Source organism: Eschrichtius robustus, chromosome 7 (genome assembly GCF_028021215.1).
Source record: "Eschrichtius robustus isolate mEscRob2 chromosome 7, mEscRob2.pri, whole genome shotgun sequence".
Taxonomy (NCBI): domain Eukaryota; kingdom Metazoa; phylum Chordata; class Mammalia; order Artiodactyla; family Eschrichtiidae; genus Eschrichtius; species Eschrichtius robustus.
Window position 1 is genome coordinate 125,317,578 of NC_090830.1, and position 24,211 is coordinate 125,341,788.

General features: G+C 38.9%; 1 protein-coding gene across 2 annotated transcripts; it reads left to right on the forward strand.

Annotated features, from left to right (window-relative positions):
- The first annotated feature begins 438 nt into the window (after window positions 1–438).
- PNLIP (pancreatic lipase) lies at window positions 439–18,755 on the forward strand. Of its 2 annotated transcripts, none has more exons than XM_068549058.1 (12): window positions 439–484; window positions 1,727–1,896; window positions 2,486–2,608; window positions 4,530–4,664; window positions 6,732–6,843; window positions 8,092–8,211; window positions 8,328–8,447; window positions 8,964–9,082; window positions 11,225–11,354; window positions 12,456–12,564; window positions 13,701–13,865; window positions 18,692–18,755. In XM_068549058.1, exons 1-12 carry the CDS (start codon window positions 439–441, stop codon window positions 18,753–18,755), a joined length of 1,413 nt encoding a protein of 470 aa, XP_068405159.1. The 2 variants fall into 2 exon arrangements, with proteins under 2 accessions (XP_068405159.1, XP_068405160.1); XM_068549059.1 differs by having other exon boundaries at window positions 1,727–1,881.
- Window positions 18,756–24,211: the final 5,456 nt, after the last annotated feature.

Here is a 24,211-nt window from a genome sequence, read left to right on the forward strand (position 1 = left end):
AAAATGGGTAGACTAGAACCTTCACTACAATGAAATTATGGTGATTCTAAGCATTGTATAATCACATTGAAAGAGAACTGTTCTTATCTACCCTTTTCTCATCTTTCCAAAAGTACTATGGAAAATTTTACCTACTCTATCAATCTTGGTTTATTTATGATTAAAATTAAAAGTACATCCTTGGAACCTCCTCTTGTTTCATGCCACTTTTCCATGGAACTGCTCAAAAAGATAAGGTTTGCCTATAAAAGGACCTGTAGGTGCTATCTTGTGGGCAGAACTTGACAGAACTGCCATGGTGAGTCTGGAACATGTTTACTGAGTCTAATTTAGTCGAATTTACCCATTTTCCCTCAGAGGTCTAACTGAACTTGAATTACGCCAATCTTTTAAAAACTTACTTAGCCAGACTTAATTGTATTTTAAAATTTTATTTAGATGCTGCTCATCTGGACACTTTTGCTGTTGCTGGGAGCAGTAGTAGGTAAGAAAAAATATTTATGTCATGCTGGAAGAGACTTGCTGCTCAATACTTGGAAGAAGGGCTACAACACCTGAATTCAAGCTACTATGAGGATGAGAAGTAGAGCAAGGGGGAGAGATCCATGAATAGGAGCTCAAGCACTGGGAGTAGGGCTGCCAGATAACAGCTAAGATGCCCAGTTAAAGTTGAATTTCAGGTAAAACAAAGAATATGTGGCATAGTTATATAAATGGTAAAATTGATCATTATAATAAATAAAATTTAAAGTTAAGAAAATTTAAATTTATTGCTATTGTTATAATAAAACATTTGTTGTTTATCAAACTCAAACTTAACTTGTATTTTCATTTGCTAAATTTAACAACCCTAGCTCGGAGTTAAGCGTAAGGTTTGAACCCTGGTTCCATCAGCCACAAATGTATTTCCCTGGGTAAAATTCTTAACCTCTCTGTGCTTCACTGTCTTCATCTGTGAACTAGGCATATAATGCCACCCCTTTTGTAGGGTAATTGTGAGACTTAGGTGTGATAAGTCACGTAAATCATCTTGCCCAGCATGTGGCACATATCGAGAATGCAGCGCCTACAACAACTACTACTCCTATTCCTGCTCCCACTATTAATGGAGACTTTATCCCCCTGGAGAACCCTTCCTTTGTGTTGTTCTTTTATGGGTTAACATTCAAGCACAGAGTTGTGTCAAACCATGGGCTTTCTATTTGATTATTTGTGAGCAGCTTCTTCATCACAAGAATCCAGGATGCCCCTCAAATATAGGTCAGAGACCTAAATATTCAGCCAGGTAGAGACGTAAAGTTTTGGCATTTGCACGAAACTTAAGATCTCAACCCAAAGCCCAAAGACCAATGCCAGAAGATGTTTACAAGGAGATAAGCGCCTCACCCCCTACTACCAAGACCTGGGGACACAAGACCACTCCCTTCTTGGGCACCAATGGCCCAGAGGAGACATCTGAGTTGAGAGGCTCAAATGAGTCCTAGCATGGGACTGGACAGAGACAGGAGGGGAGTGAGGCGGTCCTACATAGTGGAAATGAGAAGCAGCAGCCTGTCTTTAGCTGGGATGTTGTCTGTTGAAGCTGTTTTGTGAGTGTGTATATAGGAAGGTGTTTGAGGATGTGGAGGAAGAAAATATGCCACAAAATGTAGTTTAACTCATATATTGTCAGAGAGACCATCACAAAGAGCATTCTGGTGAAACTAATACTTCTGGGTGATTGCAGGAAAAGAAATCTGCTATCAAAGACTTGGTTGCTTCAGTGATGACTCCCCTTGGGCAGGAATTGTAGAAAGACCCATCAAAATATTGCCCTGGGCTCCAAAAGATGTCAACACTCGTTTCCTCCTATACACTAACGAGAACCCAGACAGCTTTCAAGTAAGGACACTCATGGTTTTCAGAACTAAGTTTCATCTGTTTTATGTAATAAGGATACTGAATTTTGTCTTCTAAAGAGAACAAATCAGACAGTGGAATTTGCACCTCTGTAGACTTTTAGCACAGTGACCGTATTATTTTTTATAACTTGTTTATAAAAGGTTTGTTTGATAATTTGTTTAAAGTATCCATTAACTTGATATTATTTTTATTCTACCTCTATGGTACCATTTAATACAATATTCTAAATATGGATATTACATATATATAATCTCTAAGTGTTATGTATAACCTTCCAACATATTTTGTATCTATAAAAAACACACACACACATACATAGTCTTCCATTGGATGGAGACAAGACCCTACCACCAATATTATAGCAGACATATTACCCCAAGCTGAGCAAATGCAAAAATGTTATGACATCTGGAAAGTATCGACTTGGTGATGATTGGGAATAGCTTGGTTGTAATAAAAGAATCCTTACTCATAAGGATCCCAAGTCCCAGGAGTCTTCTCCCATCTGCCACTTTCCTCCTCGTAACAGTTCTATTTGATATTTTCAGAAACTTGACATTAAACATTTTTCTCCCCCAAACAGGAACTCGTTGCAGATCCATCTACTATCACAGACTCCAATTTCAAAACAAATAGAAAAACTCGCTTTATTATTCATGGATTCATAGACAAGGGAGAAGAAAACTGGCTGCACAGCATTTGCAAGGTGAGACTGTAAATCTCTTAAGGGAAGTTTGTTTCCAGAGTGATAATTAGCAACAGAGAAGGCAAGGCCCCACCCAGGCAGGACAGATGCCTGCCACCATGAGGCTGGAGGATCCTCTGACCTCACTGGGTCTGGGGTTCCCAGAGGAGGTCCAGGAGGTGACACGGGGTGGAGGGGACCTGGGACAGTCAGACCAGCAAGGCTGGCAGGCATTTGGTGGCTCAGGGTAGCAATTATTTAATAACTAATACAGAGATATTTCTAAATTTTAGCAACAGGTGTTGCCATACTGATGCAACATTTGTTGCATTTTCAATAGCTTTTAGTCTCTTCAATAGGCTTTGATTTCTGTGTGAAGAACTAAGATAACTCATTTTGCCCAAACTAATTATTTTCCCTTGCTACTCTTTTATCTCCTATGGTAGCAATAGCTAGGAAGACTGTGTAGATTTTCATTTCTGGCTTCTGTTGTTTCAGCAGTAGTGATCCTATTTTCTTAAATTTGCCTTTGGCTATGTGCCCTGTGATAATGAAGAATTAAAAGACAGAAAATCAAACAGAATAAATTTTCCAATAACTGCTAGTGCTTAAGGAACATTATCATTGATTCATTTCTTCATCAAGATTTTGTGGCCAGCGGTGGCGCAAAGATGCAATCATTTCTTTAGAGGTCTTATTTCAGGCCTGCCTGTGACTCAAACCAAAGGCTGATCTGAGTTAACTCCAGAGAGTTTCGACTGATCTTGAAGACAGTTAAAATGAAGGGGCTAATTAACTACACAAGTTTAAAAATAATCAGTAAAACCACAACTTGTCTTCAAAAATAATTTATAGCTGATGATTATTGGGCTGGGTGAGGAGGGAGGGTAGTAATAGATTTCTATACTACAGTGAAGAAAAAATAAATAAATGATTCTCAGCTCAAAGGTATGTAGATTTTCAGATATGCATATACAATTTATTTCTGAGATCCCAAAAGCAGATGTGTTTTTCTTGCATTTGATTTGTCTTTGGGCATTATAATGGAGGAATGAGTACCTTAAATTAGAAGGTTAAATGCCGTAGATTCAAGTTCCAATTCTATCCTTAGCTAACCAAGACACTAGCAAATCGTTTCCCCTCTTTGGATTTTTCTATCTGTAAAATGAAACAATTGGAGATGGTTTCTAAGATTGCTGCATTCTCAAATTCTTCTTGGAAAAAAGGTGGGGATATGCATAAATAAATACTCAAATAAATAAAATTCCTGCCAGATCTAGCATTCACGAAACTATCATTGACCCCCATCCAAAAAGACTTCCAGTAGATATCTGAAAGTTTATATTTTTATGTGAAATAACTTCAGTCATGTACAATAAAACATGTTCATACAAAAATTTTGATTAGTATTTCCATCATGGAAAAGCTTATTCATTTGCCTTCAATGCCTATATTTAAAGGGTCCTAACATAGTCTTTCATTTATTCAATTACTTAGTAGATATTTACTGAGTACCTACTATGTGCCAGGAACTTTTCCAGGCACTGAGGATACAGAAGTGAACAAGACAGGCAATGCCCTGAGGTGCAATCTAGTAAGGGACAATGTCTTGTGAAGTTTATGATGCTCTAATGAGACAACCCATTGTACCACATTTTATACACTTTTCCCTGCAACAAATGTCTATGCATCTGTTGCTGTAGAAATCCCAAGAATCCAGTTCCCATTATGGCCAAATCTCTAGTTTGGAGCCAATGTTAAGTTTTAAAAAGGATTCCATAACCATAACAGATTAAAAGTTTTGTTTATTGGTTTGGGGTTAAAAAGCAAGCATGATATTGTGTAGGTCAAGGAGGCAATTTATCCTAGTCTTCAAGATTGTTAATTAGTAATTAGGAAAGATGTTGAATTATTTACTTATTTATTGTGTCTCTTCCACCAGAAACTGTTTAACGTGGAAAGCGTGAACTGCATCTGCGTGGACTGGAAAGGTGGCTCCCGAACCGGATACACACAAGCCTCACAGAACATCCGGATTGTGGGAGCAGAAGTGGCGTATTTCATTGACGTTCTTGAGGTAACTACCTCTGGGTTATAGAAAAGCCCATGCACATTGCTCTCTGGATTCTCTTCCAGAAAAATTGCTGTGTGTATGATAATTGGTAAAATATTTTTCTACTTAGAGTTGGCATTCTCCTTGATTGAAAAGAAAAATGCAAAAAAAAAAATCTAGATTTGGGCTTCATCAATATGCCTATTAAGGTGAATAAACTGATTTTTAAGTGCTATTATTCAAGCAACCAGGTAGATTGTTTCTACTGGATTCCATCATTAGTTCTTTTAATTTTACCAGTTATTAAGCCAAGTTGATATGATAATGTCAACCTGAAGATTAAAGTAGGGGCTTTGTTGTTTGTTTGTTTGTTTTTATTTTTTTAAGAGAAGCACAATGATAACAAGCTAACCTGATTTGGTAACTAAAAACTTAGAAAATGTTAAACTTGAAAGTGCTTAAGTAATTGCTTTCATTATTCTTTTCTTCTTTTCTTTTTCTTTTTTTTTTTAAAATTGAAGTATAGTTGACACACAATATTCTATTGGTTTCAGGTGCCAAAATAGATATTGCAATGTCTGGTTGGTGGAGCTGGCAGATCATTTATTGATTAAGTTCACCATCTTACATGAGTGCAGTTTGTGATGCCCCAAAACAATTACAATAGTAATATCAAAGGTCACTGATCACCATAAGAAATATTATAATAATGAAAAAGTTTAAAATATTGTGAGAATTACCAAAATGTAACACAGAGACCCAAAGTGAACAAATACTGTTGGAAAAATGGTGCCGATAGACTTACTCAGTGCAGGGTTGCCACAAACCTTCAGTTTGCAAAAAAAACAATATCTGTGAAGCACAGTAAAGCAAAGCATAATAAAACATGGTATGTCTGTACCACATCTTCTCTATCTACTCATCTATTGATGGACACTTAGGTTTTTTCCATTGCTTGGCTATTGTAAACAATTCTGCAATAAACATAAGGGTGCATATATCTTTTGGAATTCATGTTTTCATTTTCTTCAGAAACATAACCAGCAATGGAATTGCTGGACCATATGGAAGTTCTATTTCTAATTTTTTGAAGAACCTCCATACTGTTTTCCATAGTAGCTGCACCAACTTACATTCCCACCAACAGTACATGAGGGTTCCCTTTTCTCCACAGTCTCGCCAACACTTATTATCTGCTGTCTTTTTGATAATAGCCATTCTGACAAGTGGGAAGTGGTACCTCATTGTGGTTTTGATTTGCGCTTCCCTGGTGATTAGTGATGTCGAGCATCTTTTCATATGTCTGTTGGTCATCTGTATGTCTGACTTGGAAAAATGTCTATTCAGGTTCTCTCCTCATTTTTTAAATCAGATTATGTTTTTTTATATTGACTTACGTGAGTTCTTTGTCTACTTTGGATATTAACCTCTTACCAAATATATAATTTGCAAATATCTTCTTCCGTTTAGTAGGTTGCCTTTTTGTTTTGCTGATGGTTTCCCTCACTGTGCAAAAGCTTTTTGGTTTGAGGTAGTTCCATTTGTTTATTTTTGCTTTTGTTTCCTTTGCGTGAGGAGACAGATCCAAAAAATATTGCTAAGATGGACGTCAAAGAATATACTGCCTATGCTTCTTCCTGGAGTTTTATGGTTTCTGGTCTTACATTTAAGTCTTGAATCCATTTTGAGTTTATTTTTGTATATGGTTTAAGAAAGTGGTCCAGTTTCATTCTTTTGCATGTAGCTGTCAAGTTTTCACAACACCATTTATTGAAGAATCATTATTACTTTCTAATCCAAATACTTGCTTCACCACCTCTGGGTAACAAGTCCTCATATCCATCAAGGGTCCCCTCTATGTAGAACAATGTTCTATGTAGAACAATAAAAGAGAACACTACTTCCACCAGTTTAAACATTATACCATCGCCATTTCTTGTGATAAATGAAAAGAAAAAAATCCATGAAAATTGATTGCTTTAAAGGAGAAGCTTCTCTTCTTAAAAGTTGAGTTTTCAGAGTGTTCTCTTTTCTGCCCATCTTGAATTTTGCTAGTTTGAAAACATTCTGAAGAAGTTTTCTTTCCAACAGTCGTCATTTGGATACTCACCTTCCAAGGTCCATGTCATTGGCCACAGTCTGGGTGCCCACGCTGCTGGGGAGTCAGGAAGGAGGACAAATGGGACCATTGGACGAATCACAGGTTGGTCAAAGCTGCAAAGTTGGACTAAATGAAGCCTATACGGGGTCTAAAAGGACAGAAATTTGGCACAGACCTGCTTTTACCTGAGGAGACAAGTTTTCACATTTTCCGAATTAGATCACATGATGAGAGAAATCGGTGTGTTCTGAGACCTTATGAATTTGTCATTAATACCAATCTTTAGTCTACAGAGCCCTGTTTAACATATAAATACTGCATGTGACTAAAATGTGAATTAAGAACATCTGGAAGTCTTATTCATATCTATTTTCTCTTTGTCAGGTATTCACAAAGGATGAGTTTGGTGAATAGAAGAAATGGCATAAATAATAGAAGAAATAGCATTAAACTCAAAGAGCTCAAAAATGTATCATTAATTATATTCTGCTTCATAGCAATTGATAATTAGTCCAGTCCTCATGAACCACAACCCGAGAGTGGTGGGGACAGATAGTCTGGGTGCCCTGGGCTGCCCGGGCTACATGCTGCTAATTAGATAAAAAATATGATTTTACAAATCTCAGACTGGTTGCATTTAGCCAGTGGAGTCATATGTTGGGTACCCAGGTCCTACAACAACCTTGTAACTTTATAAGAAAGACTTTGCTATCCTGGATCTGAGAAGTGACTATTTCAGGAAATGATTACTTTATTCTTGCATCTTCCCTTCTTTATTTTCTTCCCAAATCCCCTGTTTCCGACACCCCGATTCTCTTTTTTAATACTTTGGATAAGTTCGTTACATTTGCATTGGTGGGGGTATCTGGAATATCTCTTTAATTTGCTGGAGAGACATTCTTTTTCATAGTCCGTAAATGCTTATGAGAGCCTGCTCAGTCAGGCACTTGCCAAGCTGTGGTCGCAGTGACTGTGAAAGCCAAGGTCCTTGCCCTCACAGGAGTTTATAGTATAGGTGGAACTCTTTTAGCCTGAAAATCTCTTAGGAGTCCAGTGTTTCCCAGAGTCTGGCTCTTTTGTTGTAACTGTGCTATTGATGGGGATTGTCCCAATGACTAAGCATCCATAAGTAGGGCCAAATTCCATGGTTTGAGGAAAATTCACTTTAATGCAAATAGTAAATTAGACACAGATTTCCCTTAGAAATTGGTAAGATAGGGAAGAACCAGCTTATTTCTTTGCACGCATTACTCATCATTACCACCAATGCTGCACTCAGGTCTGTAAAGAGAAAGGTGAACATGCATGTCCACTGATAGACACTGACATGACGCATCCTATCTATTTTAGGGTTGGATCCAGCAGAACCGTGCTTTCAGGGCACACCTGAATTAGTCCGATTGGACCCCAGCGATGCCCAATTTGTGGATGTAATTCACACAGACGCTGCCCCCATAATCCCCAACCTGGGTGAGTTCTTCAATTTGTCCCCCTGGAGTATTTTTTGAGTCTATACATAAGAGTGTTTTAGAGTGTTTTGAGTCTTTACATTAACATCAACTTTCCCATATTTTAAAATTCCTCAGGTTTTGGAATGAGCCAAATTGTGGGCCACCTAGATTTCTTTCCAAATGGAGGAAAGGAAATGCCCGGATGTAAGAAGAATGCTCTCTCTCACATCGTTGACATAGATGGGCTCTGGGAAGGTACAACTATTATGTATATGAAGAGATTTTCTTGGGGGGGGGCGGGAATCTGTGTTTCCTTTTGATAAACTTGCTAAATATTTTGGTATTGTACAGGTCTCACATTTTCTATAACAAAGAACTTTTAGTTGTATCCCCAAGATACAGGTTTTCACTGCGGGAAGTGGACATGAGAAGACTATAGGAAAGAAAGTGTATTTGTAGTCAACTTTTCAAGGATCTAATTCAGGGAATACATTACTCAGTCATACCTATCCCTTACAGACCAATCTTTTCCTCCTAGAGTTATTTTTCCATTTCATTTAGCTATGGCATAATTATTATAATGTTAAACAGATTATATTAAATTCTGATTGCGTCTCAAATCATGACTACCCTTCATAAATGATTTTGTTCTGTGACTGCCATGAGTTCACACTAATTAGAAAAATCTATTCAACAACTGTGTGCTGACCATGACATTAACTTGGAAAAATGAAATCTGTCACTGATGTGTAATCATGTCTGATTTTAAAGGAACTCGCGACTTTGTGGCCTGTAATCACTTAAGAAGCTACAAGTATTATGCTGATAGCATCCTCAACCCTGATGGCTTTGCTGGATTTCCTTGTGCCTCTTACAAGGTTTTCAGTGCAGTAAGTAGATTCTTTCTTGCACCTAAAGAATTTTGTGACCATCACTTCTCATGACCAGTGTGGTTCACTATACATGACATGCATTCAGTGAATGTTACTATATGACTGCCACATGATTTATACTTTCAATAATACATGTTTATTTTAATAGTGATAAAGCATTGGAGAACTTTAGAGAAATGCGCTTGTAAACTGAAATATCCCAAATCTACCTTGTTCTCTGTCACTTCTGTATGTGTCAGCTAAATGTTCACACTTGGTTTGGAAATAATTCTAAGTGCAAAAATTGTCTATGGAAATCTGATCTATGGTTGCAGGATGCTGATGAACATGAAAAACTTGTTTTAAATGTTAACCTTATAAAGGTATATGATTATGGGCATGTGGACATTTCTGTGCAGTCTCATAATTGCCAAGATTTTTTTTTGAGTGTTCATCTTTTTTTTGGTATTCTCTAATTATCTAAGTTGGGATCCTTAAATCTGATCTTGAATATGACATATCAATTGCCCAGTTTTTTTTTTACTATTGCTTTTCCTTTCACAATAATTTTTTTTCAAATAAAAATGTATGCCCTATGTTATTTAATATATAAATTTTCAAGTAACGTGCTAGGTGAAATTACAATTATCAAGTAGATATACTTTAGCAATGAAGAGAGAGGATCTGATTCCTGGTTCTACCATTAAATAGTTGAATGATTCTGGGCAAAATACTTAACTTCTCTAAGGCACTTTCTTCATTTCAAAATGTAAATAAAATGGTAGATTCCATAGATTTGGTGGGAGGATTTAATAAGATAACATGTTTTAATTACTTAGCCCAGAACCTAAAGTATAATAATTAGCATTCAACAAATGTTAGCTATTATGTGTAGGGGAGAGGGGATGGGTGTATATTTTATTCACAATGTAGCTTGCATATGCAATGAGAACGCCTCCCCCTTCTTTGGTCTAACTTTATTTTTATTTTCTTCCCAAATCCCCATTTTCTAGGTAATGGGGAAAACAAACAAACACAGAAGCTTTAGGTTTCATCCAGTTAAAATTTAATCTGATTCAATAATATAAACAGTCCTTTTAAGTGATGCTCAGACACTTTTATAGGAAAAAATTCTCAGTTTTGCAGATTTCTCAGCCTTTGGACCACCTCTCTCCAAGCTGGTATTGGGCAAGGTGATCATGGTGGTGGTGGTCATTGTGTGTGTGGAGGGCAGAGAGGAGGCTTGGGGGTCCACCTTCTTGAAGGGCTCATAGCTGCCATCTGCAGGTGATGTCGGGGCGTGTCCAAGCTACTGGCTTGGGCAATGCTCTCAGAGAGCTTGGGCCATTTCTTCCCGGCTGGCCCAGTTTCCCTGAGCTTTTGCTGAATGCGGATCCTCAGATTCAGCCCAGTCGCCATCTGGTCCACTGATTCAGGAGTTCACCACTTGCCTCTACTGTGGGGCAGCCTTGCCCTTTCATAGCAGGAGTTTTTATGTCCATCTGCCTCCCGCTCTGTTCACCCCCCTCCCTCTCTTCTCCTCACAGTTTCTTGGCCCACAAAAGAAGGACATTTTCCTATATGATATCCATCTTCTTCAGACGTCATGGCTAAGCCTGACTGACCAACTAGAGCATTTTCCCTTCACATTGGGAGAATTCTGAGATCTGAATCTTCCAGACTTGATATGCTAAGTGGGAGCTAGAGAAAATTGAGAAAAACTTGACTTTTAAGCCTATTGTCCTCCCAGTGAGTCCCATTTTGTGTATCAGAAGCTGATGATCACCTCCTGCTCTTTCTTTTGCAATTTTTCTAAAATAAATTCTAACCACCTAAAAGCAGATGGGTGTCTTGGGGCCACTGGAACAACTTAGAGAGGCAAAAGAGAGAGGATTAAAATATAAATAAATAAATAAATTCTCTTAATTAATTTTTATAATATTTATGTTAGTATCATGTTATTTAATAGTGAAATTGCTGATTTATCATTGTAAATAATGAGACTAATTTTTAACGTTTGTTGAGACACTGTTAAAGTCTTCTTTTACTATCAGAAGAGGATTGGCTTTAGAATATTTGAAAATTCAACAACACATGGAATAAGATGGTACACTGTTAAAAAAAGAGCATCCTCATTCATCATTTGTTTATTTTCCCTAGAACAAGTGCTTCCCCTGTCCAAGTGAAGGCTGCCCGCAGATGGGTCATTATGCTGATAGATTTCCTGGGAAAACCCAAGCAGAGGGCCAGGTATTTTATCTAAACACCGGTGATGCCAGCAATTTTGCCCGTAAGTCCCTATTTTATTTGTCTTAAATTCTCAATACTATGTATCTTATCACGTCCCGTGGAAATGTGTGAAATTGCTTTTCTGTACAAAAGTTTTAAACACTCCTCCCCAAAATGGAAAAACACATCCATACCATGCTCAATGTGAACGTGCTAATTTGGGTGGCAGAACAGAGTTTAGGGCCTGAATTATCAATGATACAAAAATAAATTTCTTCACAGTTGATTCTGGTACCGAATTCAGGAGGCTTCTTCTGCTCCAGCCTCTTCATACTCTGTTAAAAGTTTCACTGCGCAAAATTCTGAGGTTTTTTTACAAGCAGAAAAGTAACCCAGGAGAGAGATGGCAGAGGTTGTGGGAATGGAAAGGAGGTGACAGATTCTAGAGATATTAGGATTGTAGACTCCATGTGTGATGGGACTCAGAGAATGCAGGAATGGTGAGACTTGGGGACAGACCCTGGGTTTCTTTTCTGGGTAACAGAGGAAGAAAACTATTTGGATGGGAGTCAATAGGGTTAGCTGCATTGTAAAAACTAAAGCTAAATTTTATTCCCTTCCCAATTTGGCCCAGGCTAGCTCTAAATGGCAAAAAATTGTAGTTCACTATTGACTAGTACCATAAAATGGTTACCATAAATTAATACAATCCAATGGTGTTGAAAAGTTGAATTATAGAATGTTAAAGATAAATATAGATTATTTAGACAAAAAGATGACAGTACTCTAAAATTTTGTGATCTATGAAAATGAAATAAACTGATGAAAATACCACACTATTATTTTTCCATTATCTTTTAACATAAAGTTCTTATAATGTTCAAGAATAAATTGTTAGGTTAAAAAAATTGAAAACAAAATATATAACTTAGTCCCTTGGCTTGAAATCTTTTGACTTTGGAAAGAGTCTGTGTTCCTCCCCTCCCCCAATGTCTGCCCTCTGAACATTAAGTTAAAGGAATATCCATCACTATTTGATTAGAAGAACTACCAAAACCATACAAAAATTATTCAAAATTCAGCAGTAGTGGAATCCAAGTTAGCCTGTTTCCAGAATAATTTTTCTAAAAGCTGATATTTTGCAAATATTTCCCCCTTGCAGGTTGGCGGTATAAGGTGGCTGTCACACTCTCTGGAAAGAAGGTTAGAGGACGCATACTCGTTTCTTTGTTTGGAGATAGAGGAAACTCTAAGCAGTACGAAATTTTCAAGTGAGTAAACTACTATTCTAAGCTCCTTCAGTGTTGGAATACTTCACACATACAATGTATGTCGTGGACATAAGAGTTTATTCATTACTATATGGGAATATAGGGAAGGAAAGTTTTTTTCCTTTACCTTTCTTAGCTCTTCGGCTGGTCTGGTAATCAAATTAACATAGGACAGATTAACAGGGGAAAAAACTAATTTAATTATGTACATATGGGGGTCCCAGAAGAACGTGAGACCCACAGGCAGTGAGACAATTGAGGCTTATATGCCATTCTGAGCTAAGGAGAAGGGAGAAGGGGTCTGGGACTTCAAAGGGGAGAAAGACAATCCACAGTAAGATGGGAAGAACAAATGTTTGGTGCACAAAGGTTTGCCATGGCAGGCAGAGACAACAGGACACGGAGAGGAATTTGATCTCCAGGCCCAGCTGAGCTCCCCGCCAGCCTATCACATCTAGCCCATATTCCTTGTAGTTATCTCAGGTGATAGTTCCCTTCCTGAACCAGGCCTTCTATCTAAATTCTTTTAGGCAGTTAAGGGAGAGGTAAGAGTTATCCTTGAATCTGCTGGGTCTTGATTTCCTTCAGCTCAAAGTAGTCCACCTGCCAAAGTGGCACATTCTGGGGAGACTTGTTCTGAACCCCTTCAGAAGCACAGTACTGCCATGTGTCATTAAAAGGAAGAGACTATTTCACCCTTGTACCTTAATACATTTTAGAACTCTGTTTCTAAATTTTTTCTCTGCTATTTCCTGAGAAAACCACAGATGTTTATTTTGATGCATGGCATCTGATTTATAATCACTAAATAATTATTCTACCCACAAAACAACTGGAAAAGGATGATATAATGATGTCATCATTTATTAAATTGTGGGAGGATTGTGAATATAACATGTTTGAAGTTTTATTAAAATAAGGATGACTTCAAAGTAATGTGAGTTATTGATGGCAAATGAACTACCACTGAGTTGGCATACATGTCTACATTTATTTAACCATTAGATTCACAAATGTACTATCAATCATCTTACTAGAGATACATTGTTAACTGGTTTTAGAAACATATATGTGTATATTTATATGTATGTTTATGTATATTCATGTATGTTTTTATTAACTTCTCCATTCCCAAGGGGCAGTCTCCAACCAGCCAATACTCATTCCAATGAATTTGACTCAGATGTGGATGTTGGAGTTATGCAGAAGGTTAAATTTATTTGGTACAATAACGTGATCAACCCAACTCTACCCAGAGTGGGAGCATCCAAGATCAGTGTGGAACGCAACGATGGAAAAGTGTAAGTAATAAAAATCCAAAGAGATTTGAAGCATTGAGTCACGTTTATAATTCTACTCCCACTGAAAGACAACTTTAAGTTAAATCACCTACAGTGGTTCTCCTATATCTCAGTCACCGCTGCTTCCTAATACCTTTTGTTTCTTTAGAAGAAAGTGTACATCTTTAGGAAAACAACTTTGATAGATATGTAGATGACTGTTGTATGATCGGACACAAGTGTTAGAATGAGAATCTGGCTTCACAATCCTAAGGTGAAAAGAAAGATGTCATTTAGCAGCTGTGCCTTGTGCTATGTGTGTGCTTAATATGTGTATCTTCCCCAAGCTTCCTGGGTTCACCAAATTGCCACTTAAATTACCGAGAAAACACTTATCAAGGAATACAAATAGATTGTCCTGTGCCATTAGTCTTTTTAGTGAAGACAAAGGTCAACCCTTGGTTCTAATCAAAACTAAAGTGTGTGTGAACCAACGGATATTTACCATAGTGAACTACCGGAAACAGTGAGGTGATGATGATGATGGTAATCATAACAATGCCAATATCAGCCCAAGTGTTTTGAGTATAAAACTAAATTCTGAGGCACAGTGCTATGCTGCTTCTGCCATCATATCATTCAGTCCTCATATAAGTCCAGTGTGGAGACTTTTGCTTCTGGCAAAGATGGAGTAACAAGAGCCCAGATTTACCTTCCCAACTGAAACAAACAAAAATTCAGACAAAATATATCAAACCACAGTTTTCAAGATGCTGAACATTAGGCAACAAAGGAAAGTGATCTCTGAGCGATAAGAAACAAATAAGGTAGAGTCCTAAAATTGTCCCGGCTTACTGCCTTTAAAGAGTCTCCAGGATGTCACACAAAGAGGAAAAATTCAGGCAGAACCCAGTAGACTACCTGAGTTAAAGAAACAGAGCTAAGAATCCAGAAAATCCAAGGCAACTGGATTTCACAGGACAGAGGACCAGAGAGGAGAGAGCTACAGAGAGGAAAGCTCAGAGAGCTGGAAAATTTCCTTAAACATTCAGCAGAGTACTGATCAGCACATATATATGAGGAAACTAGTCAAGGTCTGTGAAATATCCATCTGAAAGGATTATAGAGAATAGTACCCAGTACTCTTGCAGGGTTGGGAACAGTACTTGTTTCCGCTAACCAGACCAGAAAAGCTCATAATTCAGGAAATGTTAGGTAGAGTATTTAAGAAGGTCATCCCTCAGTAGTGGGAAAAAAGTTAGCCTAGAATGAGCAAGACCTGAAAGGATCAAACTGTTTCCAAATAACTGCACCCCAGAACAGAGCTCAAGAAAATGTATAGGAATACAAAATTATCCAGCAGTTAACAGGCTAAAATCCACAATATATGACATTAAACGAAAGTTTTCCATGTATATAAAGAAGCAGGAAAACACAACCTATAATGAGAATAATCAATCAATTGAAACCAAACCAGAACCGACACAACTGTTAGAATAGCAGACATAGACATTAAAACAGTTATTAAACCTGTATTCCATTGGTTTAAAAAGGTCAGTAGAGGAATGGCATATATAGAGAAAAGGCCCACGTTGAATATCTAGAGATGAGAACTACAATATCTGAAATGAAAGAGCAGATTAGACATTGTGAGAGAAAAGATTAGTGGAGTTGAAGAGGTAATAGAAAGTATCCAAAATGAAACACAGAGAGAAAAAAAATTTTCGATGAAGAGAATATCAGTGATCTGTGAAATAATTTCAAGAAGTCTAATATAGTTCTCATTGAAGACTCCAAAAGAGGAAGGAGAGAAATATATATTTGAAGAAATAATGGCTTCAAAAATTTCAAACATAGTGAATGAAAACTGTAAACATATAGATCCAAGTGATACCACAAAAAACATGAAGAAAACTATGCCAACACACGTGAAGATCAAACTGCTCAAAACCAGTTATAAAGAGGAAAACTTAAAAGCAGCCAGAGAAAAAACACACATTACCTACAGAGGAATAAAGATAACAATCACAGGCAGATCTCATATCAAAAACAATGCAAGTGAGAAAATAGTGGAACAACATCTTTAAAGGACTGAAAGGAAAAAACCGTTAACCTAGAATTCTATATCCACAAAAGTATCTTTCAAAGAAAAAGATGAAATAAAGACTTTTCAGACATATCAAAGCTGAAAGAATTCATCACCAACCAGCCAACACCATGAGAAATGTTAAAGCAAAGTCTTCAGAGAAAGGAAAGTTATACCGGTTGTAAAAGAATCTACAGAAAGGAATGAAGAGCATAGGAGATAGTGACTACATTGGGAAACATGAGATTTTTAAATATGGTTATTTAAGTCTTTAAAAATAATTGACAATTTAAAAAGTAATGGCAATATTTTGGGGAGGGGCTGTTATAACGTGTATAAGTAAAATATATGACAACAATGCCATTAGGCATTAGGTAGGAGGAGAGAAATGGAAACATACTCTTATAGTGTTCTTATACCATATGTAAATTAAAATATTATCACTTGAAGGTAAAATGTGATGTTAAAAATATATGGTATAAATTCTAAAGCAACCACTAAAATAGTAAAACAAAGAACTATAGCTAATAAGCCAAAAAAAGGAGATGAAATGGAATTTTTTAAGGCATAAAAAGGGGGGAAAAACAGCATAGGGAACAAATTGCAAGATAATAACCATATCAATAAATGTATTAAATTAAAATACAACAATTAGAAGGCAGAGATTGTTTAACTGGATTTTAAAAACTCAATGCACAACTGTATGCTACCTACATGAAATGTACTTTAAATATAAAGACACAAATAGATTAAAAGTGAAAGAACAGAAAAGGATATTCTATTAATTATTAGGGAAATGCAAATTAAAACCACAATGAGGTACCAACATAAACTTATTTAAATGGCTAAAATTTAAAAGATTGACAATATCAAGCACTGGTGAGGATGTGAAGAATCTTGAATTCTCATATTCTGTTGATGGGAATGTAAAATGATGCAACCACTTTGGAAAACTCTTTGCTAGTTTCCTAAAAGGCCAAACATACACCTACCTACAATTCAGCTGTTTCTCTTTTATGTATTTACCCAAGAGAAAAGAAAGCATATATTTATACAAAGATTTGTACATAAATATTCATAGTACCTTTTATTGCAATAGTCAAAATCTGGAGATAACCCAAAGTCCACCAACAAGGGAATGGATAAACAAATTGTGGTCTTCTGTACAATGGAATACCACTCAGCAGTGAAAAGGAACGAACTAGTGATACATGCAGCAACATAGATGAATCTCAAAATAATTATACTGAACAAAATTATACTGAATGAAAGAAGCTAAACAAGAGTGCATACACCTTTGCATATAAAATTTTACACAATTCAAAGTAGTCTATAACGACAGTAGACCAGTGGTTGCCTGGGGGAAGGGAAGATGGAAAGGGATGGGAAGGAGAGATTACAAAGGATAGGAGGAAAATTTTGGAATAATGGATATGTTTACTCTCTTGATTGTGGTGATGGGAAATAAGTACTGTTATTATCCCCATTTTACAGATAATTCAATGAAAGCTCAATGCCAGAATTCATGTGCAGGAAATCTGACTTCAGCAAATCCTTAACTACCACAATAGAAATTCAGATCACCTTTATTTATATATATTGTGTGCCCTTCATTTCTTGTGACCCTTTTCAATATTAGTTTTTTTTTTGATGGTATATCTTAATTTATTATATTCTAATGGGAAAAATGAAGAATAACATGAACTTATGAATTGCCATCAAATGAGAGGGAGCTTTTAGTCAAGTCCTTCACCAATTTGCACTGAGTTTCATCTTGTCCAATATTTTCTTTTTTTTTTCTTTTTTAAAATATTTATTTATTTATTTTAACATCTTTATTGGAGTATAATTGCTTTACACTGTTGTTTTAGTTTCTGCTGCATAACAAAGTGAATCAGCTATACGTATACATATATCCTCATATCCTCTCCCTCTTGCATCTCCCTCCCACCCTCCCTATCCCACCCCTCTAGATGGTCACAAAGCACTGAGCTGATCTCCCTGTGCCATGCAGCTGCTTCCCACTAGCTACCTATTTCACATTTGGTAGTGTATATATGTCCATGCCACTCTCTCACTTCGTCCCAGCTTACCCTTCCCCCTCCCCACGTCCTCAAGTCCGTTCTCTACGTCTGAATCTTTGTTCCTGTCCTGCCCCTAACCTTTAATTTGCTATTTGCACATCGGCTAGCCATTAGATTACGGAGAAGAAAATGAAGATGAAGAGAAAAGAGCATTTTCTGAACATTTTTTATGTGCCAGACACTTTACATATGCTTCTGTATTTTGTTAAAGAAATTGAGCTCCAAACCTCCTAAGTATTGCTCAGTCTTAATGAGTAAATTAGTTATTTCAATTCAATGCTGAATTAAAATAAGAATGCCGAGCCAATGTAACACCAGGACGTCAGGATTTTTACTCTGGCTGATTTCTTGTCATGCTGCTGACCCTACTCTTCCTCAGTTGCATTCACTGACAGTGTGCCATGTTTAGTAGGTGCTTTGGGGATGTGACAAATGGACCCTCTGTGTCCTTTGGAGTGTCCAGTGATACCTCTTCTTTCTGCTATTGCATAGCCATGGGATAAAATTAGAAAGGAAAATGCAGTTCTTTATACCCAAGAGGTATTCACTCGGCCAGTGTCTAGTTTTGGGCACAGGGTGTGCCACTCACTCAGACTGAGGGGAAGGAAGTGGCTGTCATCAAACTCAACACACCAACTGTGTGTCAGGAGAGTTGACTTTTTGTTTTCTCTCCCCAGGTTCAACTTCTGTAGCGAAGAAACTGTGAGGGAAGATGTTCTGCTTACCCTCACCCCATGTTAGGAGCTGCTGACATGTGAACACTGAATCTTACTGCTAATAAAATCTAGTGGTGAAGCACTACATTCCTTTCTTTGCCATCATGTCCATTATTTCCAATGAAATTTTTGGATAATGTGATTAAGTTCCAATATTTGGAACTGGTCTGAAAAACCACAAATGACGGTTGAATTTTGCTACATGTTACTTGGCATTTGGACTTGGGGATATTGTTTACTTGATACTGACATCATGGCCATTACTATTACTGATGTCATTCTGATCACTTAAGGCAGACTTCCAGGTCCAAAGTGACCCTCCTGGTGGTGGTGGGCACACATGATAAGTACCCACCTTTGCCACTTTTTCCATCGTCTTTAATCAGACATCTCAGGAGGGATGACACACAGGGAATCTCCAGTTCTAATCTGAACTTTTCTCTTTCAAATCCTTGGCCACGTCTATTCCTGTGTCTGTGTCAGTTGGGTCCTCTGAGAAGCAGACGCTAGGGAAATGTCTGTGATGGATGAAAGAGGAGATAGCAGGAGTAGACAGGAGAAACTTCAGACCTCAATGCAGGTCTAACACCCATGAGAGGGGAAAGGAAGGAAAGACTAGGTGGGAAGAGCCCCAGCCCTCAGCAAATGTCTGAGAAAGTCTTGGCCAGGTCGATGGGGAGTCCCCAAGTGAAGGTGACCCTTGGCAGGAATCCTACTTCAGGCAGGAGTAGATGGGCTCTCGTACCCATGCCGTGCTCAGTCATGGGTTGAGGCAGCCAACAGAAGCGTGGCCTCTGTGTGAGTCCCCGCGGACCCAAGGGGCAGCAGCTGGGCTGCCAGGCATCTCTGGTCCTGCAGCAGTTTCTCCTGAAGGGATCTGAATGGTACACCTCTGTGGCCACCACAGTGTCCCACCTTGTTCCTTTTTGGATTTCTTTGGAAATGACACCAGCTTGGTCATTTCCTCATTGGAACTGAATTAAATATATTACTTAATTCAACAAACTTTTATGGAGCCCCCATTACTATATTCCAGACACTGCTGTTGGCACGAAGGATGTAAAATAAATAAAATACATTTCTCACCCTCCAGGAGGTTGTAGTCTGATGAGGGAGCTGGACAAGGAAACAGTTATGAAACAGTGTCGGGAAGTACGAGTTACTAACCTGGGAGGAAAGAAGGGCTGGCATTTGATTTGGGGAGAGGGGTTGAGAGCAGGGGTAGGATGGAGAAAGGCTATATAAAGTAAGTAAAGGGAAAGCAAGGGGGGTTAAGCCTCCCAAAGGAGTGTAGGGGGCCAAGGGTAGGGTAGCCTTTGCCCCAGGTACCCATCCTATGAACAATTCTGACACTTTCTCTCTGTGGTTCAGATTGCGCAGCAGAGTCAATCCCCAGTAACACTTTTCCTCCTCCTCTCCACTTCCCTTACTCCTGCTTCCTAGGGTCACTTTCCAGATAAACTCTCTGCACCCAAGCCCTTATCTCAGATTCTGTATTCAGGGGAGCCTAAAATAAGACCAGGGGTGAGCATTCCAATAGAGGGGACAGCTTGTCCAAAAGTACAGTACCTGAGCATGGAGTGTTTGACCAACTCCAGTGTGTTACATCTTGTAGACCATGTTCAGAGAGGGGAGTCATAGGAGATGGGACCAGATTGGGCTTGATTGACCATTTATTCCTCTAACAAGCACATGTTGAGCACCTAATGTGTGTAAGGCACTCTGCTAGGCACGAAGAACACACTGTGAGCAAAAGGGGGACCCAGTGCCTGCTCCTGAAGGTCCATGACCATCAGATGATGGAAGACTCCCTAAGTGATGAGCAGAGACCCCCAAAGGGCTTTGAGAAGGGCAGTGACTTGACCCACATTTGGGGTTTAAATCAATCCCACTGGTACTTGCATGGAATGCAAGTTCTGATCCATTTCTTGATCTAAATCCTGCTCCACTCGGCCCAGAACTTTCAGGTACTCTGGGATTCTGAAAGCTGGGGCTGTTCTGGAAATTCCCAGGCCCCCTATAGAGGGTACAGACTTTTGGGCCTAATTCTCCCCAGCTGGCACCAAGGACTGTCTGCCCTGAGACTTTCACTTGTTAGCCAGCCCACAAGAATGGGTGGAATCTACCAATGGCCCTCAAGGGCTTTGGGAAGTCTGAGCTACACTCAGAACCTGAATTCACATCCCACAGACAGGGCATCTCTGATGAAAGAAAAAGAAAGAAGTCAATCGTTGACTGATGATAAGGCAAAGTTTTGCACCCTGCTTCTGTTACTACAAACACAAGGAGAAATTCAACCAGTTCAAGGGATATTTAGAGCTGTGGTTCAAACAAATGCAGGTGAGTGTCCAGGCTGTGAAAAAGACTTAGAAAACAGCTTTTTCAGGACAAAAACTTCTTTGGAATTAAGGGGCTCCTAGAACCCAGCTTGAACCAACCTACTCTTCCCCTCAAATTTACAAGATCGTTCTCTTACAAGATGACAAGGTATCTGTACATTGTGAACTTGAAATTGAAGGAGAAAACAAGGACAGAGCTGATTGGCTAGAGGAAGGCAGCTATTCAGCTCCATCTGGATGTGTGGACATGGCAGATAATGGCTGGCAACCTCATTCTTTACCTTTGTGACTTTCAAGGAGTCATACATCTTGAAGACAGGAGAGCTGTCTGGTGGAAATGAAGTCACATTTTCAGAAGAGATCCACAGATTTGTATGCATATGAGTCCTGCCTTAATTCCCTGAATCTGACCAGGATATAAGTTCATTCAACATATTTCAGTTGTTATTCTTATTTAAAAGCCTCGCCCAGGAATCTTTCCACCTAGTGTGGAGTGAATTAACTGGTCTAAGAGGCTTTAAAGGAGAAGCAGCTTAGACCCCAGTCTTGCTAGGGGCTTTGTCCAATTAAATCCCTCAGGGCATTTAAACAAGAGCCAGTTCATTAGAGCACAGTGTATATTGACAGATGTGGGAGTTTTCTCGCTGTCTTAGAAAAGAATAGACGCTCAACTGATTCTGTGTACCCAAGAATGGTGACAGTGAGTGCAATGAGAGCTGCTCTCTCTGAATCCCAGGCCTGGCTGAGCTGAGTTTCTGTATTGGTTAGCTGCTGCATAACAAACCATCACTAAACTCAGTGGCTTTAGACAGATTTGCTCACAAATCTCCAGGTTAACTGGGTGTTTCTTCTGGTCTTGACTGGATTCACTCATGTGTCAGCAGTCAGAGTGGGTTGAGTCAGAAGTGCTGCTAATCCTGTCTGCGTCTCTTGCACACTTAGGGGTCGGCTGGTTTTGAGCTGGTCCAAGACGTTGCTGCCATCACGTTTAATAGCCAAACCAAGTCACCCAGCTAGCCCAGATTCAGGTGGTGGGGTAATAGACTCCAGTTATTGATGGAAGAAGCTGCAAGATCACATGGCAAAGGGCAGCTTCAGGAAGGGGAGGGGGTAAAGAACTGTGACGATTTTCACAATCCATCTATCATCGTCTAACCTGTTTCTCCACCCGGGGAAGCCTGGGGCTGGGGAAGGAACAGGTCAGGTGTCAGAAGGGTTTTCACAGCAATGGGTCAACCCAGGCTCCAGACTCTGGCCTTCTTATACTGCCTTCTCCTCACTGCTGTCATCAGAAGTGAGGGTGCCCTTTTGGTTCACTTGCTTTTGATGTTTGTAGAAAACAGAGTGCTTCAATACAGCACACTTATTCTTGAACAACTAATGCTGATGAATACAGGGTTGCTGCTTCTTGTCTTAGCACAATGCAGCAGTCCTGAGCAGCTTTCCTGAGCAGCAAATCCACTCCCCGGTGTTGCCATTCACTCTTGATAACTCAAGATCATCTCTTCATTATTTCAAATCCCCTACCCACTGGCACTGAGCCACTAACTGTGCACTTTGGTACAAATTAAGTAGAGTCCGTTGATTTAGGATTGCTAAATTTACTACTGCAGAACCACTTACTTCTTGCTGTAGGTGCCCAGCTCACAACTTCACCTCCATCTTTTGGTGTACATCCAGGCCTTCCCGATAGGACCCATATCCCATTGCTAATTAATTCAGGGACAGAGGGGCGGAGGGGATCTGAGGATGACCTGCCGAGGTCTCCAGAGTGGTCTCATTTTTTGGGTTTCCCTGGGTGTCACAGTTCAACAACTTCATGGATTCCATGAGATGCCCCAATAGTCTCCCAACAAATCTCTCCTTTAAAAAAAAATTTAACTATCCAGAATTGATTTCTGTTGCTTACAACAAAAGCCCCATAACTAACATACCTCTAAAAAGTTACTGTTTAAATAGCTAATGGTCTCTCCTTCACTGTTGTTTCACGGGTGGGGTGGAGAGAGTAGCCAACATACACAAGGAGCAGAAACCACTATCAACATGTTAAATGTACATATCTTTTGCTCCTTAAATTCCACTTGTAGGAATTTATCCTACAGACACACCATCCATCCAGAAGACAAATGTATAAGAATATTCAGTAAGGCATCCTTTTTTATAGTAAAAGATTGGAAACAACCAAATATTCATCAGTAGAGGACTGATAGTAAATATCCAAATATCAGAATACTGTGCAGCAGGTAAAAAGATTGGAACACATCTGTATGCACTGATAACAAATGGTTTTCAAGACATATAATTAATTTTCAAAATCAGTTTGCAAGGGCTTCCCCGGTGGCGCAGTGGTTAAGAATCCACCTGCCAATGCAGGGGACATGGGTTCAATCCCTGGCCTGGAAAGATCCCACATGCCGTGGAGCAATTAAGCCCATGCACCACAACTACTGAGCCTGTGCTCTAGAGCCCGTGAGCCACAACTACTGAGACCACGTGCCACAACTACTGAAACCCCGTGCACCTAGAGCCCCTGCTCCACAACAAGAGAAGCCACCGCAATGAGAAGCCCGCGCACCGCAATGAAGAGTAGCCCCTGATTGTCGCAACTAGAGAAAGCCCGTGCACAGCAACGAAGACCCAACACAGCCAAAAATAAAATAATTAATTAATTAATTTTTAAAAATCAGTTTGCAAAATAATGTATAGGATTTGTTAATCATTTATATTTTTTATGTTTTTAAATAAAATATAATATATATACTCATAGTGGATAGAATATCTTGGAAGGACACACAAGGAGCTGGTGAAGCATCATTTTTAACTTTGTATTGTATCAGATGTAGAGGGGCATATATTACCTATTTACGAACATGAGCGAAAAGAATTTTTTTTAAGAAAGGAAAACTAAGCCCTAAATGCCCGTGCCTCTACCCTTGAGTGTCTGGAGCCCACACTTGCTCTCACCACCCCACACGAGTGGCTGTTGGAGATTAAACCTTCCTTTCCTGCCCAGAGGACGTCACACGAGCTCTGATCACCTTAAGGCAGTTTCAACCATTGAACTGCTCTGCAGGGGTGAGCGTGGAACCCACAGATGAACTTGGCAGTGAGGTGAGCTGAGGGGGAAGTAGGCATGGGCGCC